Below are 19,751 nucleotides of genomic sequence, written 5' to 3'. Positions count from 1 at the left end.
GTGCCGTGTAGTTTATGATTTGCTGATAGAACAGGCAGGCAGAGGTCTTGGAGGGTCGCTTGAGACAAAAGCTGCTTTTCAGCTCTCAGGGCTTATAACTCCCGGCGCTGCTCCCTTCAGATAGCCGAAATATGCCGGCTGGGGGTTTGAGGTGAGGGGTGGGAGGGGTGGATGTTGATCCTGGCCTCCTCTTCCCACAGCGGCCGAGGTGAAAATGACTTTACCATGTGAAGAGGCTGTGGTTGTTCCGGCTATGTAAGTATCCCTGTCTAACTGTCTTCCTTGTCTTGTCTTAATCTGACGAGAGAGGTTATGCTAGGACGTAAGTGCAGAATATCTTACTTGAGAGTATATACACATGTTTCAGGCCAGGTCACATGTGCATGTTTTCATGCCAGGCTAAAAAAGGCAGGAAATGTAAGAGAGATGGAGAAAAGTGAAAAAACAGAGGCTGCTTAAAGACTAGTGTTTCTCTATGTGTGTGCATGTATAGCTGTATGTTTTGTGGAGAACAATGAGAACAGAAAGTGTGAGAGGGAAAACAAGGAACTTAGATGGTGCTACACCAGGTGAGTTTTCCTGAGGGCAGCTGGGAGTATTTTTCCCCTCATTTAGCAGTTCATGAAAAAAACCACAAGCTGCCAGATGTGACAGAGGGCATGCACCCTGCTCACATTCATGTAAACACACACACACACACACACACACACACACACACACACAGAGGGAACTCAATCTAACCCAATGTGAATATGTGTGGCACTGATATACTGTATTCCAGCATAAGTCAAAGGCAGATTTCTATCAGGGGGAACATCAGATGAAGTAAACGGAGGGTTAAGACATCAAAGAGCTCTGCAGGGAGTTGCATAAATCTGGGCTTAAACTCACTACAAACCCATTTACATCAGGAATTTGATTATGAACCCTACCAAGAATCCGAAAATCATTTCCGCCAACGTTGAAAAACACTCTTTGTTACATTCCTTTTTAGTACTTGTGTGATATATCTCTTTAAGGATCTTATTGCTAATTGTTATGAGCCACTAAAACACAAAGGCATGTTGCTGTATACAAGACTGATTAATCAGGAAAGAGCTAAATTAATTTCAAATATGTATCTAATGTACCTACAAACATGTAAAATATCTTCTTCAATGTTGTAATAGTCTGAAATAACATGGCCTAAAGAATTGCGATGGTCACACCGTGCACCTATGGCTCACCACTGACCTACATTCTCCTTTGTTATTCCACACATATCTGCACTGTATAAAACCGCTGGTTGCTAATTGCTTTCACATTACAGAGCAGCCGGGTGATCTTGGTGGCTTTCCAAGACCACCAACACTGGGACATGGGGCGTGCACATTTGCAAATGCATACCACCAATCACACTCTGCCTGCATTACTGTGTAAGCACAGATCGAGGGCAAACATGTAAGCTGTTATCTGCTGTGTAACCAGCAGTAAAACACTTCTCAACTATTGTCTAGGACCATCTTAACTAGAGTTTTTCTCTAAGTTTTATTACTGTCGAGCCAGGGAAGCTCGTGTAACATGTGTAAGAAAATGCATGGTTGTCACATTAAGAGTAAGGGTTCTTCACTACCCATTACTGGAGGCACCTTGTGTAAACCGCTGAGTGATGTAACTCATTCAGCAAGCAGCAGGGTGCTTGTGTGACTTCCTAAACACATTTAACAAGCTTAGAGTACTCTCATTAGCAATGGGTTATTTGTGCCAATTAAACAGGGCAATGGGCAAGAAAATTGTCCTTCCCTTATATAGTCTCATAGGTCTACAACTTTCATGGAGGCAGTTTCTAAAAATATGACATATTGGTAACATAGCATTTTACTCCCATTCTGTGTTTAATATTGCTTATGTTATAGTGATGCACATAAAACCTTTCAATGTTATCTGGTTTTAAACATGAACAACTGTCAATCACAAAATAGAAACCAAGGAGAAATGATCAAATCAAAAATTAAGAGGAAATTTCTAGAAGCTTTATTTACTGCACTGCTAAAGCAAACATTTTGAACCACAAAATACACCAATACCAATATCACCAAAAATGAAACTTTTACATTTCCATGTTGTTTCCACAATTTTTGCTTATTAAAAACATGTTAACCACAACAAACAAAACTAGCCAAACTAGGGCACGTTGTGCCTCTTGGTCACCTATTCTGATCAGAGAGCAACCACCTGACCCTCAACAGAACACTGTTTGCATGGAAGCAAGTGAATGGAGGAGTGTGACTTGTTTGTACTATTTTTAGCGATTATAAAATCTTTGATCTTTGCTTGGAATTTGTTAATTTTATGTAATGTCCACTCCTGCTCAGGGTCATCACGAGCAGAGGTTAAGCTAGCCAGCTGGCTAGAGTTAAGTCAAATTTAAATTAAAGAGTAAATGGATTAACAAAGCCTGGGGTGCAAAGCGAGGGCAGTGGGGGACATTGGATCACTGCTGTCTGGCCGTGGACACACAGACAACTAAAGAAGTAAAAATAACAGAACCAGAATAGAATATGCTGCAGGATATAACTGAAATAACTGGAATACAAACATTTTTCATAACAAACCCTCTGGCTTTGGATGGAGTTTCTGAGGATGAGAAGACAGAGGAGGAGAGGGAGATGTAGACAAAGACAGAGTTGGTGAAAAAGCAAAAGAAAGTGTAAAAGAAGGAAAGTGCATACAAACTCTCGCCGTGCCAAACTCTACCACAAGTCCCTACCGTGAGCTGACAGTAGTCCAAACTGTTGAACAGTACCAGCCGGGGAAAACTTGGGACCACCTCCGCTATTGTTTGAAATCCCACTCAAACAGTCATGAATCACAGCCACAGCAATCTGTCTCCCTACAAATTATCAGCACCGGGCTATTTCAAATTAGCGCTCCAACAGAGCATGTAGGAATAATAAGCCACAATGCCCATAGCGGGGATTTTGTTCCTTTTTATAAATTCCACTGCAGCAGGACCCTTCAGGCTGCATAGCATACTGGGATAGACCCCTGCTTTGTTGCAAAACATCATTACAGAATGCATGCAACAGTATAAACAGTTGTTCATCTCAATGAAAAGCTCAATAAATATTCTATTTAAGTGCATTGGAACTGTTGCTAAACGTCTGGAAAGATGCTGAAGTTGTGCCATCTCTCCTTTACTCCAATTATGACTGTACTGACATGACAGGTTTTATGTTCCACTAAAGATCATGGTGGGACAGTGAAATGCTGAGAATCTGTTTTCTTGTAATAGAAAATAATATGGCCTACAATCATTGCTCAACATTTCCAAATGTAATCCTGAAAATGTAGCTATTTGCAAGGACAAATGTTTATATGACTTGAGTTTGACTGTTGTTCAGAGCATGCGTATTTTCTACAGTTCACATCATATTTTAGTATGAGGGCTTTAACGGTGTACATAATCAGATGCTCTTGAACCCATGTTCCATTTGCTACAATGGCTGAATAAAAATGTGAGATAGATGGAGGGCTAAGATGTAATGAGCTCTTGTAGGCAAAGCTTAGTACTGCTGAGGCAGCCATGCAGAGGTTAAGCAAACAGGCAGTGGGATCACGCGGGCCTAAGCCTCTTATACAGGCCCCTCTGTGGAGAAAATCATTGACTTCTGATACACGGATGAAGGTGGTCAAAGACAGTAAGTGGGGCCACCAATCCTTGACTAGTGAGACCCCCCTTCTCCACTGCTGCTCAGTATTTATTTCTGTCTAGTTTTTTGCCATGTGTTTTTTAATGAGTCAAATGTTTCAGCCCTTTGATTAATATGACTTGCTGAGAGTTAATTTAAGCCTGCTGTCAGTCAAACGCATCTGAAAATATTTTTCTCATCTCAATATCATTCTTAGCCCTCTCAGCTTTCTCTTAGCTGAGCCAGGCTCATCCCAGTCCTCACTCCCATCCTCAGACTATCAATATTTTCATCCCTTTCTAAAAAAGCTAGTACTGGACTTCTTTTACTCAATGAACCTCTTCCTCTTACCCTCCCCGAGTCCCCTTTCCTGCTGGGAGTTGCAGGGCAATGCAGTTTCATTTCCTGCCCTGCTGAAATCAATGCTTTCCCGAAGGGGGAGCACGGAGCGAGGGACAGAGACAGATATATAGAGAGACAGGAAAACAAGAGTGAGGTGTGAGAGGACTGTTGGCATGCAGGACACAACCGCACAAGTAAACTTAAACTCAGGTTGGTTCCAAGTCTGTGTCAGCTTTGATAAACATCTAGTGGGAAATTAAATAACTGTTCAAAGTAGAAATGCAAAAAAAAAAACTAAAACAGGGGGGCTGCTTTAACGGGTAAACTCAATTTTCCCCTAAACACTCCCCAAACTTTTTTTTCTTCAGAGAGGGAGAGATTCTGTGGAGGCAAGAGCAGCATTCGGCATCCCACAGGATAAATGTATGAATTCCTGGTCAGGAGTGTCCCGATTGACAGGATTCCTTTCCGCTTGCCCCGGGTTAAATACAGAGTTCCACTACATAAGCTAAACTCTGAGTGAATGAGAGGGTGTCAGTGATGAAGAAGATAGCATACATTTTGTCACAGTCACACAAGGACAGATTCCTACCCTATGACTATTCCATACCCTTCCATTACAATTCCTGCAGATTTTACCACATGAAACACACAAATCACACATCAAATACAGTGATTCTACAAGCCTCTGGTTAACGCATCTGGACAGTCAGTAGTACAAAACGACTGAATGTGTTCTTCCGTCCTACTATTCTTTTCACACACACTTGTTTTAGTTAAAAACAGACTCACAATCTCGACAATTGGGATACACAGTCAATAACTTTGCCTTGAAAGAAGCATCCGTATGGCGATGCCATCAAGCCGAAATGGATTTAAGAGGCTACCAGTGACTGTGTGGGTATGGTAACAGCTTTTCCTCAAGACTGTGAAGAAAGCTTTGAGGGTTTGCCAAAACTTCCAGACTCCCAGCTTTAGTTTCTGGAACAAAAAAAACAAAAAGGCGCAGGTTTTTTTTATCTTAAGGAAGAATATTGATAAAAACGCAAACAGAAGGAAATTATAACACCTTTCACCAAGAGACTGACCTGTTGAAAGCTTTTCCTCATGCCCTATCGCTAAGTCTGATTAATGAGACAATCTTTGAACCCTGCTAATGCCACACAGGGGCAATGATTTCCCAGTCGGTGCTGAATAAGGCAGATGGCTTGCCGGCAGCGGTTTGCTAGATGGGCATTTAACTCACAGTATGTCAGAATTACAGCCAGCAAGCCCTTTAACTCCAGATTCCTCGGTCAGTGTGGTCAATACAGGATTAGAATGGATAGAAAGGGAATTTCCATTTAAGTCAAATTTCTTATGCTATTTTGTGCTTTTTCTATTCATGCTAAGTCACGGTCTCATTTATGGTTTCTAGTTCCTGTCACAGTTTTGTCCCTGAACATTATTGTTACAATTTACAGCCATGCTGGATATTCAAACTGAAATTTTTTCAGCAATCATGCTGGCAAATTAGAGCAAAGTTGCTTCTATACTGACTAGTTTTCTCAGTAGGATTAAAGGCAGTACTTATCTGCCTAAAGTCAAAGTTTGAGATCCCCTGGACAATAGGACTGAGCCACCAGCTCAATGCAGCCCCCCTTAAGTCTTTTGTGTGTGAATGAAGTGGCTAGGTAAACCCTAGCTGCTGGTTAAAAGGGGGCTTGCTTAAAAAACAATGATACAAAGCCTTTGGTTAAAACATGCTAAGGTCATGTCCACATTCACGCCGATACATCCACACTAAGCCAAATACATCCAAAATACACAATTATCCTTCCATTTATTGGCCTTCTGTTTTTCACAACCAAAATTGGTGTTTTTTAAAAAGACAACATCCCCCCGCCTTTGTTGCCTTTAAATATCTGTATAGCCAATCACACAGTATAGTTTTTGTGGCTGACCTATATTTATGTTTATGCTGTTGCGACCAAGACGACTTGAGACTAGCGAGCATCATCTAGTCATTAGATCAATGACTGCAATGTAGCAATGCAGTAATTACAATTAAATTTCAAGTTAACTGGAAATTTAGTCATACCCTGATGAAATTAAATTATGCGCTAATAAGCGCAGTCAGATGAAAGTATAGTGATAGTTTGGGGCCTTTTCTTTGGCTGGGAGGCTATTCTAAAAAAAACAAAGGAGAAATAAAATGGGAAGAAAAACTTGAAAAGTGATGCAACGGTAGGAAGAAGCAGACAGAAGAGAAAGACAAGGTCAGAAAAACCCCAGGTTGTTTCGTACCATAAATCCCATATTATAGTAAAACAACACCTCATAGTTTAAACACATAACACAAGCCTGCCAAAATTTTTCAATAGAGCAGAAACATATTGCACAACATACAGTCAGTACCCACAGCAAGAAAAGTGGGAGAGCTAAGAGCTTCATCTTTTTTTGAAGGCAACAATAAATCTGTTGCAATGTTGAGAGCAAACCTCCCCACTTATAGTCGAATTGTCTGGAAACCTGCACACAAATGGACGGCCAGAGTGCTAAAGACAGACAGTCAAGCGCTGAACACTGAAGAATCAACCAGCCTTTTTGATAAAGCAACATCATTTATAGTAGTGGTGCAACGGTACATTAAAACACTGGTTGGTCTAGGGGTCACGGTTTAGTAAGTCTTCACTATAGCAGGAAAAAAAAAAAAAAAAAATTGTCATTATGAAAACACATACCCTAATCAGCATATTGAAAAACTATGTAGATGTGGTGATAGAAGAGACAGCCTTTAATCAAAATAGTTCATTTTAGGTTCAAAAAGGGCCCAAAAAACATCTCAACTTTGACTCCCCCGTTGAAAACAATGAAAGAGAATATAGGGCTTAGACATTAACAACCTTGTTGTTATTACTTTAGCAGATCCTTGTTGTTATTACTTTAGCAGCTTTGAACAAAAACCCATTTACAGGAACTAATCTTCAAATTCCTCAACTTCAGACTACAACAGGACTATAGTTTCCATAGCTACTGATTGTAAAGCAATAAAAGATAAAAAACACACTTCCCTCTGTATGATACACAAACATTAAAATGTCCTGAATGACTAAATGAGGGCAAATCACAAATTAGTCCTGAGCCATGACAAGCTAATCTAACCCACCCCCCAACACACACACACACACACACACACACACACACACTCAAAAGGATTCTGTTAATCCGCATTGAACACAAATCATTAGATGCCCCGTAAAATTAAATTTCCTGCAGTCCAAACATCTCTGGTTTAACAATTTCCTAAGAAGAGTTTGAACTTGAGTACTACTTTCTGCATTAGACAATACTACAGGAGAACTGTGCTATTTACATGATTTGTGTAAAGAAAATAAATGACGGAGCTGCCAATAATTATTTTAGAATCACACAATTGTGAAACATATACATGTGATGATGTTCTATTAATAACTGCAGAGTGATAACTTTATACAAATGTCTCAGTGAAGCTGATGGTCCAGTGGTTTCGCAGCATAACCACAGTACCATGTGGACAAAAGAGCAGACGTGGAGCCACAAAGACTTATCAGGACCGATTGAGAACGCCACATATTGACATAGCATCCCTCTCATAATCACCACATAACTGTTATGAATTAACTAAAAGTATGAAGTGTTTCTGCGCCAGCTGACATCACAAAAGATGCCTCTTGCACAAATTAAAGATGTTAAATACTGATCAACCTCTACCAAAGGCCTGCATGAGTCATAGCAGGAGCTGGTGTGGAGCCACCCCGCTCTCAGTTATTGTTGAGTAAACACACACAGCGTAGCCAAGAGCAGCATGTCAGTCAGCCAGGCAAGAAGGGCCAAGTGGAGGAGCCACTCAACAGCCAAAATGTACTGTACAGACAAAGAGGGAAAAGGACCGTGTGTGTGTATGAAAGACCGAATAGAGCCAAGAAAGTCAGAAAGAGAGGGCAAAAAGAAAAACGGGGAGACAGTGCCTGCATTTGTCTTATACCAGCCAGATAAGATGAGTGCCAAGGAGTTTTAATGTCATGCTGATGGTGGTGGGGTGATGGAGGGGTTGACTGTTCTCTGATCCTTTAGCAGGCAGAAAGTATATCCGTGCATACTACTAAAAACATACTTTGAGGCACGAATGTGCAAAACCTTTCTAAAGAACACAGATCATTTCTATCCAGCATGCACTTGATTAATGCTTCTGACCTTTCAGTGACATTAAAAAAGTCACACTTCACTTTACCAGACTACATGGCTTAGGCCAAGCACTTACTTAAGAAGTGTTGTGAAAGAAGGTGACCAAGCTGCAATGCAGAAAAGCTGATCACATAGACAAAAATTTGACAAACAAAAATCTTAGGGGAAAAGGCTGACAATAATAATCCCTCCATTGACTGATAAACTACACATGTAGTCTTTTGGAATATAAATAATATTTTTGGGAGAGGAGCCCATAACGTTTGGGGTATTCAATACCTTGGATGGAGTGTGGTGTATAAAGACGTAATTGTGGGTTGACAGAGATCTGCCCATCTGCTTGCAGTGGGGGCAGAAGTCCTTAATGCAATGCAAACAGGATATAAAAAGATTTACTCTGACACATATAGGGACTTTAAAAAAAATCATGTTTCATCCTACTCCCTATTAAATGAAATGTAGCATGATCTTGACATATTAAGCCAGGGCAAAGCTTGCCATGGAGGATGCTAGCAAAGCAGTAATTTGATAAAACAATGAAGAGTGGTCTCAATGAAATTTAGAGGTCTTTAAGGCAGTGCTATTCCCTGCAGTCCTCAACATCAACCCGTGCCAAGTCTATATGGGAAATTGATATGCAGTATGTATGGCTTATTCCATTAGACTCATTAAAGTGTCACTTTGTGATCAGCACACTCTTGTACTTACAGCTTGCCTTACAACTGCAGCAAAGGACTCATTGTATGGTGTGTATAAAGTACAGCAGAGAAGTTTTTTTAAGTGGTAGGCGTAATTTGTCTTCCAGACAGCCTACAACATAGAAAGTATTGAATAGAATGTATAGAAAGCGATTTAATTTGTAGTCGGGCAAACAGAACATGGAAAGGGGCAAATATAATTTTTGTCTATTATTACACTTGACAAAAATGTATGCTTCTTTGCTGTAGCTTATTTCTACACTCAGCCCAGACTCACTGAGGTGACACATCTGTACACTGGCTTCTCCACTGCCTGATAAAACCTGAACTACTGTTTTTCGTTGCTTTTGTTAATCCAGTGCTGCATTTCCTTGAACCCTACAGAGAATTTCTCTCTCTCTCTAACAGACTGACCTCCTGTGTAGACAGTAAATTGCAGGAAAGGGGTTTTCACGCTTGGCTACAGTTTGTAGTGGCAAAAACTTTATCAAACGTCTCTGACGAGGATCTGAGTGAACTGTGTTTAGCCTGTGATTAAACGTTGCCTCTCTGAGGGACTCTGACCGCTAAAAAACAAGCATGCTCCACAGAGTCTGATTTGTGGAAATAAGAGCATTTTTCTGCCAATATTACACAAATGCAGGAAAAGAGTACTTCTTCCCATTCACAGAAAGGCTTTTCCCTGGCTTGGCAGAGAGTAGACCTACAAAAGAAAACCTAAATCGGGCTCAAGCATTGACAATATATTATCAGGACATTCCAGCCAGCAACTCAATGGAAAACAACTGTACCATTTACTGGCATCACACACCATAAGGATCATATCTTGTGAATTCTGTAGTAATCAATGAGGTAGTCCTGCTTTGGAAACAAAACTTAAATAAGAGAGTGATGAAAAACTCAGTTCAGAAAAAAATAAGCACTGAACGGTACTTATTTGATCTCGATACTTTTTATATAATTTAAAGTAAATCGCCCGCTGGCTGTACATCAATTAAACAATTAGCTCACAATATTCTCCAAACAGTTTGCCCCATGGCAGCACAGAGACACACTAAGCCCTGGCAAACACATGTGTTTAATAACAAGTAGGAAGTAGGTAATTGACGTGGTTTACACACCAATGTTTTAAATCAGGGACATAAAACAGAGTTGGAGTATATGATTTATGGCTATGTGCTGAATAAATGAATGTCCATGACTTTCTTACCATTTCACACCAAGTTCACAAAAGTTTTGAAAAATCAACCTCCTCCTCCCAGAAATAGACACAGCAGAATCATCTATCTGAAAGAGTATGCACCACTCAGACCATGATGGAGCCCAACATGTCCCAGAGAATCTGGATAAACTATAGATACACTGAATATAGTCACATATAAAAAGGAGAAATTATAGCAGTATTGCAATGATGAAAAGCACTGAGCAAACTAAAAATCACTAGAAGGAGTGGCTGATTTGCACATATTTTACAAGGATGCATGAAGAAAGTGCTACTACTTGACATCTCTTTCACCTCCCTGTAAATTGCTCCTTTAATATGAATCTCAGAAAACGGCAGAAGGCATATAACAGTACAGACATCTCAGTAGCAGGGAGAGCAGGACACAGCTCCTACACACTCAGCCTGTAGGACGAGGATTTTTTCCAGGAGTGAAGTGCCTTTACTGTCAACAGTGTGTCCTGTTGAAAACTGCACTGAGGCAGTTCCACCCAACATGATTTATAGCCTTCCTGAGTGTTATTAAAAGGCTAAATGAAACTCTAAACAGATTTCACATAGTTGCTGCCCTGCAGAAGACCTTTTATGTTCAGAGGTGAATGCCCCATGTTCAGAAACATTTCCAGTTTATATAGTTTGAAAACAGTGTTGTCAATTTATTTTTATGAACATGTCACAGATTATTACTTTGGAGCTAAAGGGCATGGGCTACAGATGGAATGACAGTGACTATTTTGAAAAGATGCTGCACCTATCTTATATTTAAATAAAAGGTGAATTTACTTGGCACCATGGTAATCTGATTGTTCTGCACTTTTAGCAGAAATCTGATTTCCATGCTGCAAAACCTGGGTTCAGTTGAATAAACGCAGTTGGCACAGCTAGATTCCTGCTGGAAAAAAAAATAGGTCAACTCATATCAACCTTTGTGTGGGTTTTTCAGTTTTTTCAATTGTGCACAAATAAGTGGAAAAGACCTCCAGGAGGAGGACAGCTGGGATTTGCAATCCATAAGAATAAAATCTCATGATCTGTTCTACATGATTCCAACCTTGTTTAGAAGGATGACAGTGACGCCTAAGCTGTTTTTGGCAAGGGGAGGGAAGAATCTGAAAGCTGACAAAAGTGCGTGTAAACTTGTTAAGTACAAACACAAGTACAAACCCATTATCCAATTTCCTGCCTTGACCTGATCACTTACATTAATTAGGGTTTTTGTGAGCATGTAACTACTGAAGGAGTGTTGCATTTATTTAGGTTTTTAAAGAAATTCAGTAGGGTACTGTATGTTATTTGGACTGTATTTTGTGAGCCTTCCTTAAAATACATAAGCTATGCATGCATATATGTTTTTATTGTTTGGCAGACTTGCTTTGCTGTGGCCAAGGGAAACCCGATTGTTCCTGGAAATGTTAGCATATGAACCACAGTGACAGACCAGTGACCTCTGACCTCAGATTGGAAGCTGATAGACTGACCATTAAACAGCAAATAAGCAAATAAAGACAGCCATGGCTGTCACATCAGTTGCTTTTATAATTCAGCCATATTATATCCACTGGCCACTGATCACAGGGCACTGCACTCTTCTCTTCACATTTGATTACAGTTGAACCACAGTTGTTCCTCTCTGACCATTCCCATTACAGCGAGCCAGAGGAGAGACAAGACTTCCATTGATATCATCCATGAACATATTCTGGAACTGCTTCATTTGCGGTGAATAGGAGGTCAGGTTTGTGGATGCAATGGATGTACAAAGCATCTTAATGGATGTCATGTTCTTGTCCATAACCGTTAAGGCTACAGTGACGCTACGCTTACTTGGATTTAAAGAAAAGGTCATCTCAGACAGCGGTGGAAGCTTTTTTAGTAGTTTTCTGGTTTTCCAGCAGTAAAAGAGAGCGCAAAAGCAAATCAGTTTAACTTCATGAATAACAGTATTAGCATATAAAATTTAATTTTCAGGGTAGATTTTGCCTCCAAGGTGTGCATCTAACATGAAAAAAAAAGATGCAATTAATCCCACTTTTATATTTCCTGATATGAAGTAGCTGCAGAAGTAGGGGCTTGGCTCTCCTCCATTCAATTTTCAATCATGAAACTTCATTTAAAGACGTTATGGCTAACTCATCCAGTTAAGTAATGTGGATTAACATTCCTTCCTGCCTACGAGCAAGGAAGAGAACAAGGTATGGCAAGAGAAGGGCCATAGCAAAAAGCTTTACATTCAACACAGAATATACTGTACAACTCCATTGTAAATAACAGCCAAAAGCATTTAAGGAGGACAGGGATAATCCAAACAAACCCCCCAAAACCATCCGGAGATAATTCATCACTACCCATCTAGGCAGGGAGGATTAATTTATACTTACTGTACTCTCAAAAGCCACAGGACAGAAAAAAGCGCTTTCCACAAGTGGCTTCATAAACAATTCAAACTGAATTCAATCATTCTTATATTAGTCAACCAAAAGCCAGTTACATATACCATCAGGACATCCTTTCTTTAAGATGTCAATACCATACACTCAGCCATGTACAGTTAATGGCAGTGAATATATAGTTCCTAAGATTGTTGAATGAGCAAAAACAAACAAAATCACAGTGTACAGACAAATAAACTGATGCTTTATGTAAGTGTTTGTTTTTTTAAAGGCAGTTAAGACTAATTGCAGTATTGTTTCCTAGAGGCCACAGGCTGGCCTATTTTCCCAAAGGTTGTCCATGCATCTTATGCCACTACTCTCTTACCATCAGTCAACCCTAAATGGTTAACAACTGTTTGCCTTTTAATTAAGACTTCATGTATCTCTTATCTTTAAATTGGCCTAAATTATTGAGGGGGTTGGTTGGGGACACAATAGCTATCCAGCTGACTAGTTAAGAGCCCACCTTTTGTCTGCCAATGGAGTCAAGTCTTTCCCCATGCAGAGGCTTCAGAGTGACAATAGGACAATAATCTACAAACCAAAGATCATTTACATGAGAGTGGAGGATGAATGATGGCAAACAGCTCTGCTTTGTATGGAAGGAACAAGTTTGTTAACATTTGAGATTATTCAAGGATCGAAAAACAAATAGAGTGGTCTTAAAAAATATACTACCCGATATGAATATAATGATTGATGACTTAAACTGTCTTTAAAGTGCGATATAGTCACTATATATCCACTACTGAGCATGCCAGGCACATGCTGAAAGTCCCAACAAGGATTTTTCGTCTGTAATTGACAGATTACATGTTTAATTCGCGCGTGTTGGGATGAACACCAGATTAAAGCTAGCAGAGAAACAGGGAAAAGACGAATGATTACTAAGAAAAGGAAAAGAAAAACTTTTGAGACATACCAGACGCGCTGAGGTCCAGGACACTTTGGAGGAGCAGGGCCATCCAGAGAGCGCAGGCTGGATATCTCCAGAGAAGCTGGCTTGCCGCTGCCTGCATTGTATACATTCCTCCGGCTCTGTGTTAAACCGAAGCCCGCTTTTCACATCCACTACACTCAAAATTTAATTTTGAGCCCTTCCAAAAATGAACCACTCGAAATACAGATTCTTGATAACGCGTGTGCTGTTTTCCGCTGCGCTTTGAAAGCGCACTACAAACCTCTTGGTAAAAAAAAAAGTGAGAGTCTGGAAGAAATTTGTCTCCTGGTTTCTGTCTTTTTCCTCTTCGCCGGAGCCCAACTCACTTTCCCCCTCTCTGTCTGTCTCTCCAACTGAGCGCACTCCTTCCTACAAACTTCACTAGGGAGACTTGTGCCCACAGGAGACACATGGCTCTGATTGGCCATGTGTCGCCACCCTGTGTTCACGACAGGGACTGTCAGAGGGCAGGCAGCGACGTTTGAATGGAATTTGAGTTTGAATTTGAGAGAAATGCATTTAGCTGAACTGAAAGTGCGCAGGACCCACACCTGGATGGTCTTCTGATTGAAAGATTCAGAGCGGCTAATAAATGGAAATTATGGTGATATTTATTTAGTAGTTGCCATTGAAATTTGTTGTCAACTACTGTTTCAATAGTCAAGAATGAACAAGAGTCTCTTTTTTTGGTTAGAAGTTATTGTAGTGATGTACAACTATTTGCAGAACTGATTAATAACAAATTCTGAGTAAATGTTGAAACCTTGGAATGACTGCAAATAGCATGAGTACATCATTTTAATGTGAAAAAAAATACAAGGACATTTTGTAACTTTAGGATGATTGTGTTATGCAGCCCAATTGCACTTCAATACTTTATTATTGTTATAACCAACAGTTTACATTTATGTGGGATTTGGAGAGTGTATCTTAAAATACCTAAATTATGACCCAAGTAACTAACCCAAAGAAAGCTTCTCAGTGAACTTGCAGGCTGAGGGGCACTAAGCAGCGGCTTTGTTCGGGCTGTCTCTGGTACACATGATTTACAAGGTTAAGTATTTACGAGGAGGAAAATATTCTCTAATGAAAAAATCTAAAATATACTAACAATGAATTCAGGGAATGTAAAGAGTAAATTCAGCATGGACTTACACATCCACTTTATTGCACTCATGATATTTCTGAGAAGACTCCTATACAGGCTTTGCTTTTCTGTAAATTGTAAAACAACTACACAATTTTTTGTAAAACTACACTTTCTTAAACGGACTGTCAGTATCTGCTTTGTTGAACATAATTGAAACAGTGTCATGTCACTTGGTTGTACTACTGTACTGATACCTGTGACAGCTTGACTTAAGTTTATGAAAATAGGCCTCAGTCTGAAGTGATGTGAATTAATAAACAACTGTTAATGAATCTGAAATTAGATTCTAGATGACCCACCTGGACCTGTTTAGATGATCACATGTGGTGAGACTTGAGCAAGTACTACTTTTTTATGTTAACTAGATGAATTCATATATGAACTCCACTTGCTTTCACTCCATGTAGTACATGTACAAAGACAAAGACAGATGAATGAAGGAAAGGAGGAAGAGAGTCTGCACACATGTTAACTAAAGCTACACACACACATACGAGATATAAACACCTTTATATAATTATTAATTCCAGAGCCTGACAGCATTATTAACCCGATTCACCTTTTCCTCTATAACTCCACACCTTGTTTCATTTTACTCTACCCACTTCTGGATTTTGACACATACTTTGTATCTGCATGTGTCTGCACACACAGAGCACTTTGCCAGGAAAAGAATGGTAGCAATTTAGAATCTCCGGTTCTCCCTTATTGTGACCTAACCCTGCTCATTAGAGGGAAATATATTTTGATTTAACTGTTACCGAGTACATGAAAAGCATGTATGAATAATGCTTTAGACTGGATTATTTTCGATTGAAGATCTGAGAGAGGCTGTAGTGGCTGCTCACGAGTGTCAGGGCTTCACCTCTGATATCCCTTCTCCTTGTCAGACCCAGGGGTCCAGAACATGGTCCATGACTGCCTCCTAAGGACTCCAAATTAAAACCTTACTTCCCTTCCTCTCTCCCTGCATACTTTTAGATTCATCCCTGGAGAGATGCTGCTTAGAGATAACACTGCACAAGCTTCCTGCAGACCATGTGATAGGATAAGGGTGTGTCTGAGTGTGTGTTCTTTGTTGGTTCAAGAATTTCTGTATTACTGTATATTACATGTCAACACATCTTTGCAGTATCCCTGGACCAGCATTACTTGAGTGATTGAGGAAATTAAGAATATGGTGATTATGAAGGTTGAAGGATACAAAGCAGCAGTTTGCCATAGCTGCCAAAGCTCTGATCAAAACCAGGGCTGCGGTCAATTCAAGCAGTTCAACATGTATACAGAGGCTGCAGTTCATTTGCTAATGATGACTGAAAGTTCAGTCTCAGTTTAATAGGTTGGACATAACAATTCGCTCATGCCACAGTTGTGATTTTGAAAAAGAACATAATTTTTTTGATGTACTTGAATTGTAAGTTAAATGGCCCTAACATTGAAATATACACACTCTTAGTTTTAACTTCTTAAAACTGCAGTCTGCAACTTCAAGGAAATTGAGTGGTTTAGTGCGTGCCTATTTCTGGTAGAGCTGCGCTTCTTTTGGACCACAGGAAAAAAAAGAGGCACACCAACATTATGTAAGAATGCCTGTGCAGACATGGCATGTTTATGATTCCACATAACATTTCAATCAACACAACAAAGGTCTTTTGTGCTCCAGTGATATCACACGGACAGCAAAATCAAACAAAATAACTATGGAACTGTCAAACCAAATGAAATTGGGCATGACTGATTACAGCTTGGAGAAACGTGTGAGGTGATGTACATCATATGTCAGCTGCGTTTCTTACTGAAGCGCCCTTTAAATGTTCTGTTTAAGCAGCCAAATGAATTTAACCTAAGCTGTGTTTAGGTGGTTTTCTCTCAGAAGAGTGGAAGGGGTTTCAGAGGGGGAAGACCTCACCACTGGGCCGATCAAGTAGCAAGATTATTTCTGACATTGGCCTATTTTTCCTCCTTGATGTCTATCGACTTCATTTTGCCTAAAGTAGGATATGATTATTAAAATTGCAACCATGCATGGTGAAAGTCATCTAACTTTCATGGTGGAGTGGATTAGGGTTCTGAAGGTCTCTTTGAAGAGCAGATCCCTGAGGCTTTCTCCAGTGGCCACAGCACATGGACAGGGAGGCCCTTTGTTACAAAGCTGGCAATGATGTCTGAGTCAATAAAAAAGAATGACAGGATGAGGGTGATGATGGCCTTCTTCTTCTTTTTTTTGTTTCTCCCCTCTTTTCCTTCATATCCTGAGATGACTTGATGAATTATTTGTGCTTCCATCTGATATTCTTTGCATTCATCTGAAAATGTGCTAACATTTTGTACATTCTTCAATCAGCAGATAACTCAAGACAGTTTCCATCCCAGTTTAGACGTCATTAAATGGCTGCCAAGGAAATATTGGAGTCACTCTCTCCTTTGCACTCCCCACCTACGCCTGTCCAACGCTCATCTCCATCAAAACCAGGGTTTAACTCTGTGCTACATATTGCATTTCCTTGGTTTACTTTTCAAATATTCTATTCCCACGAGGTGTCTTTTGAAACATCCTGCAGTCGGTGCTAATATACAATAAATGCAGGATGGAGGGAACTTTTCCAGGCCATTATTTTAGTCTCCCTGCATTTAAAAAAAGGGAAATCTTCACAGCAAGCAGGCAACACTCATTTATTTCAGAAACCTTTTCAAGAGAACAAGTAAATGTATACACTGATGCTAAGGCAACTTTATAATCTCCTGTTCACAGCCTCCAAATATGTGAACTTTCAGGCAGCAGAACAATAATTGCTTGCAGTTGAACACATGTTAATAGACACTACATTACTGGGTTTGATTGTGTACTACATTTTCCTTCTTTTGTTTATATTTTTAGTTCAGCACATATGGAATGAGGATAAATAAGGCGATGAGAGAACAGCTTTTTTGTTTTAAAGTTAAATCAGGCTGAAAGAGGACAAAAAACACATTGCACTGCTGCCTGTCTACAGCATACAATAGCTTTTTAACATGTTGAGTATTTCTGGTACACTATAAAGCCTAACTATCCAGTTTCTCTTTCATCTCAAATCCTACAAAAGGTCCAAATAGTCTCTCCATCAAATATACACTTCAGAGGAAAATGGGCCATAGAAGTGTGGTGTTTCCTGAATTATTTGTCTTATTGACTAAATGCCAGTAGAAGAATGGATGACAGAATACAGAGCGGCCTGTAGACACAAGCCAGCCGCTAATTCACACTGCTCGGTTCAACTGTGTGGTCAGAAATGTTCCAAGTCATCTCATCCCATTGCTGAACAGTTTTTATGGCCTCACACATCATCTTGTACACTTCGGCTCCAGACCCAGAAAATTGAGAGTGTTAAGATGGCGATGACTCATGTGGAGCTTCTACATCTGTTAATGCCAGGTTTTGTGGGATGGTCTGAGACTTTGTTAACCTCACACACCCTGCCAAAGCTTGTTCACATCCAGTGTAGAAGCCAGAGGTGAAATCTTGTTTTAACAAGACAGACTAATTTATAAAGTTAATTGAAATTCCCCACACATGGAAAGTACAAAAAAAACGAGCAGATTGTGTAATTTTAAATTTTGTGGCATTTGCTGGTGGTATAGTAAATAGAATTTCTGAATGAATATTTTGGAGGGAAAACATAAAAAAGTATACCTTCAGTTTCAATGACGTATTATCATTTGAAGTGGACATGGATGATCAATCCATGGGATGGACTATTTTAATGGATTCTAATTGGTGCCCAATGTGTTAAGCCTGGGATAAGAGAACCACCATTAATTATGTTAGCGAACATTACTGTAGTGTAATATTTAGATTAGTTTTTCATTAAGGAATAGTGTATTTAGCAATTTCAAATACAGTAATTACCAATAACCTCCTTTTCCTAATTTTTGAGTTGTGAGTTATCTTGATTTTTGTCTTACCGGGAGTTGTTCAGGGCTGACATCATCAGTTTCGTCCCTGTGTGTTCAGTGGTCTGGGATGTGTTAGCTAGCTTGGCGAAAGGGTTGGAGGTGGGGGGGTCAGGCTACTAGCCTCCCCCAAATGAGTAGGAATGTGCCTTCTCGTATACCAGCTGGGTAACATAAATGGGAACAAATCTGATTAAATAAGTACTGGGAGGATTTGGGAATCCTAGCTCTGAATCTCATCAGAGAACAGGTGTTGGAGCCATCAAGGATGGTTTACCAACTGGGCACAGCAGGCCAGGCCCTAACAGTAATTTGGTAAATAGTAAATTTGTTTGTTAATATATACCACAAAAGCACAATATTTATACAACATACGAAAAAAAAGGGCCTTTAAGAGGGGCCCTGTGTGATAAACTAGTTTTAATACCAGTTGATACTGTGCTGACATGGTACATAATCCTAAATAAATTTGTGTTTAATCAGATCACCACACAGCAAATGTGGAGCCATTTAATATACCAAACCATGTCCTTGTATATCCAGAGTTTACTATCCACCCTGGTAGCGAAAAATGATGGCAATTAAAGTTCTGGAGTGATGACATTAAATGGCAATTTAATTGCTAGTTTTGGAAGAGACAGACTGGGATACAATTATTTAATGTAGTCAGGCATTGTTTCACTCTCAGCTCTAATACTGTACACAGAAAACTGTGGGACAAGACTAAAAGAAAGAACCACAAGAACCAGAGGAGTAAACCAGATTGCACAAGGCAGAGCCACAGTCTATGCTTTCCTTAGTCCTCGTCTGAGGACTTTGAGAATGATGTCTTTGTCCGCCCCGTTGCCCTCTTCTTGCAGGAGAGCAATGAGCAGGCCACTCTAAAAACACAAGGCTCCATGCCAGCTCCAGAGAAAGCCATTTGGACATCTAATATCTGTGGACCAGGCCAGCTTAATGTAAGCCTTATTGTGATTACCTGATGTAATGACAGCCAATCTAAATACAGCCTGTAAGCCATTACGAACCGAACAAGAGGAACACATTATGTATTGCACTATGTCAGCCTGACGGGGTCTGAACAATGCAGCATGAAAAGGTTTCCACCCTGTTATTGTGACTCCTAAGGGAATAGAGAGGAACCGTTTAGGGCAGTTATA

At 39.9% G+C, this 19,751-nt stretch overlaps 1 protein-coding gene across 2 annotated transcripts in view; it reads right to left on the bottom strand.

Moving 5' to 3' along the window:
- The window catches only part of ror1 (receptor tyrosine kinase-like orphan receptor 1), a 95,479-nt gene extending 81,586 nt beyond the window's left edge, over positions 1-13,893 (bottom strand). Inside the window, exon 1 of one of the 2 annotated variants that reach the window (XM_038715315.1) lies at positions 13,494-13,893. In XM_038715315.1, the coding sequence (XP_038571243.1) occupies positions 13,494-13,599 (106 nt within the window). In that variant the 5' untranslated portion in view covers positions 13,600-13,893. The remainder of the gene's footprint in view (positions 1-13,493) is intronic. The other variant, XM_038715314.1, reaches the window with a different exon arrangement.
- Between the last annotated feature and the right edge of the window lie 5,858 nt (positions 13,894-19,751).

The sequence above is a fragment of the Micropterus salmoides genome, unplaced genomic scaffold (genome assembly GCF_014851395.1).
Source record: "Micropterus salmoides isolate LMB-PRFRI ecotype aquatic unplaced genomic scaffold, ASM1485139v1 Ms_hic_scaffold_13, whole genome shotgun sequence".
Lineage (NCBI taxonomy): Eukaryota > Metazoa > Chordata > Actinopteri > Centrarchiformes > Centrarchidae > Micropterus > Micropterus salmoides.
This window is presented reverse-complemented; position numbering and strand designations above follow the sequence as displayed.